At 32.9% G+C, this 2,136-nt stretch overlaps 2 protein-coding genes across 3 annotated transcripts in view; both read right to left on the bottom strand.

The window, feature by feature from the left end:
• LOC111705411 (ubiquitin carboxyl-terminal hydrolase 34) overlaps nucleotides 1-1,984 on the bottom strand; it is a 6,679-nt gene extending 4,695 nt beyond the window's left edge. For both annotated transcript variants that reach the window (XM_023477952.1, XM_023477953.1), the window contains exons 1-5: nucleotides 1,842-1,984; nucleotides 1,498-1,598; nucleotides 938-1,053; nucleotides 568-662; nucleotides 95-202 (exon numbers count right to left, since the gene is read on the bottom strand). In XM_023477952.1, the coding sequence (XP_023333720.1) occupies nucleotides 95-202; nucleotides 568-662; nucleotides 938-1,053; nucleotides 1,498-1,598; nucleotides 1,842-1,856 (435 nt within the window). In that variant the 5' untranslated portion in view covers nucleotides 1,857-1,984. The remainder of the gene's footprint in view (nucleotides 1-94; nucleotides 203-567; nucleotides 663-937; nucleotides 1,054-1,497; nucleotides 1,599-1,841) is intronic.
• Nucleotides 1,985-2,028: 44 nt separating this feature from the next.
• LOC111705399 (ubiquitin carboxyl-terminal hydrolase puf) overlaps nucleotides 2,029-2,136 on the bottom strand; it is a 14,695-nt gene continuing 14,587 nt past the window's right edge. The window contains exon 24 of the mRNA XM_023477930.1: nucleotides 2,029-2,038. Within this exon, the coding sequence (XP_023333698.1) occupies nucleotides 2,029-2,038 (10 nt within the window). The remainder of the gene's footprint in view (nucleotides 2,039-2,136) is intronic.

Raw genomic sequence — 2,136 nt, 5'->3', positions numbered from 1 at the left:
GTAGACGCTAAGACCGGGTTTTACTTTGGTTTAAGCTTTTAAAATTTCAGCTCAGGAAAAAATTTTCATGGTGCAAATTCCCATCTTAAGCTACCTGTGATATAAGTCTGAGATGAAGCTTAGCTTTTCCTTTTCCTCCTATAACAGATGACCCTCCTAGTAGGCTTCCAAGCATACTACCAACCTCCAGGCTAGACCCAACCTAAAACAGATAAATCAATTTGTAAATATTAATTATATTATACAACTCAAAAAATGAATAGAACACTGAATTTCTTCTGGAAACTTAAGGCTTAGGTCTGCCAATCCTCACGCATCTTAGAAATTACGTCTATGATCGTGTGCAGATCTACAAAGTGACAAAAACCTCGGCAATCGACATTTTAATAAATAAATGAGAATATGCAGGATGAATGTTTAAACTTACTGAGAAAACAACTAAATAAATGATTTTAAGCATAAACTGTTGATTGATTGATTAGATAGATGAATGAGATAATGAATGAAGAATTAGATGATTGAATTATTAAATAAATGAATATTCAAGAGTGGCTAAAATCTAAATACCTTTTCCTCCCACCAAGAAGTAATCTCTGCTCTTAGCTCTGAGACTAGATCTGAACTACTCATGTCGAAGGTCACTTTCTCTCCAATAGATCCTCCTGTAACAGTTACTGTGTTATTCATACAAAGCGACCTAACCTGGATAAATGGGACCAGAGGTCAGAACTGTTGTATTTTGAATCTGGGAATCAACTACAGCTTGTTTTCAATTCTCTTTGATACCCCTTGGTAAGGGATCAAGCATTCATCCTCAAATTTTTAAAGTGTCTAATTTGGATTTCAAGATCAAGTGATAAAGATTAAAGAGGAGCGTTAACTTATGAAAATATATATATATACCCCTGTAAACATCATTAAACATAATGTGTAAGACCTGGTTGAACCACTATTCTCAGTGGAGATGAATGCCGAACACTCACTAGGTCGGCATGGGACGGAACAGACTTTCCTTCTAGGGCTAAACGACGGAAATTATATGCATATTTCTTCCTGAAATTAAACAAGTAATTAATTGATAAATCAATCATTCAATCACATCAATCATTCAATCACTTAATCAATCATTTAAGAAATCAACCTATCATACGATCAATCAATCGAATCAACTTTTTATCTAAAACCTTCTTTGTCATCGAAGTATAATCATGAGTGAAATAAAATAACTGAAAGAAGTAAAAAAAAAGGTAAATAAACATAATATCAAAACCGATCCAATCAAATCAATAACAATTATTCAATAACAAATTTTAAAATACTAGATTAAACCAATGAAAAATTAACCGTTCAAACAAAACCAATGAAAAATGAATCGTTCAAAGAAAAAAATTTAAAAATCTAGCGAACCAGAAATTTTGTCCATCAAAAATGATTTAAGCAACTTATCAAATGAATCAATTCTCTCATCAATCAATCAGCTAATTTACTTCAGCCAACCTGAAGGTTTCCATATGAGATTTGAGAAGGAGAAGAGCTCTTTGTATCCGTAACAGCTGATCCTCACTTCCGGTAAGATTATCCAGGTTACTGGTTGCTTCCTAATACAGGAAGGACATTTGACAGTGCATTTAATCAAAACCTGACACTCGGAGCCAATTTTGAGCCAAATCACTGTTTGAGACTGTTATGCCCTTTAATTTAAATTTTTGATACTTTCTATTTCCTCTTTGGGGATATCGTTTTTAGCTTTTTTTTTCAATTAAGTCATTGTGAAATAATAATGTTTTAAACTTTTAGCCCGAATAAATTGAAAAAAAATGTTTTACAAAAAAAACTTCTACCTGTAAATAGGACATACAAGTGGTGATAAACTCCTGACCCCGACCCAAGTAGTTAGAGTTTAATAAATGGATTGCTTTCAGCGAAACATCAGTGTTTCCTGCTCTAAGAGCAATTATCCAAACCTACAAGAGTTTAGTAAATATATTGCTTTCAGAGATACATCAGTGTTTCCTGCTCTTAGAGCAATTATCCAAACCTACAAGAGTTTAGTAGATATATTACTTTCAGAGATACATCAGGGTTTCCTGCTCTTAGAGCAATTATCCAAACCTACAAGAGTTTAGTAAATATATT

This window comes from Eurytemora carolleeae, unplaced genomic scaffold (genome assembly GCF_000591075.1).
Source record: "Eurytemora carolleeae unplaced genomic scaffold, Eaff_2.0 scaffold620, whole genome shotgun sequence".
NCBI lineage: Eukaryota > Metazoa > Arthropoda > Copepoda > Calanoida > Temoridae > Eurytemora > Eurytemora carolleeae.
This window is presented reverse-complemented; position numbering and strand designations above follow the sequence as displayed.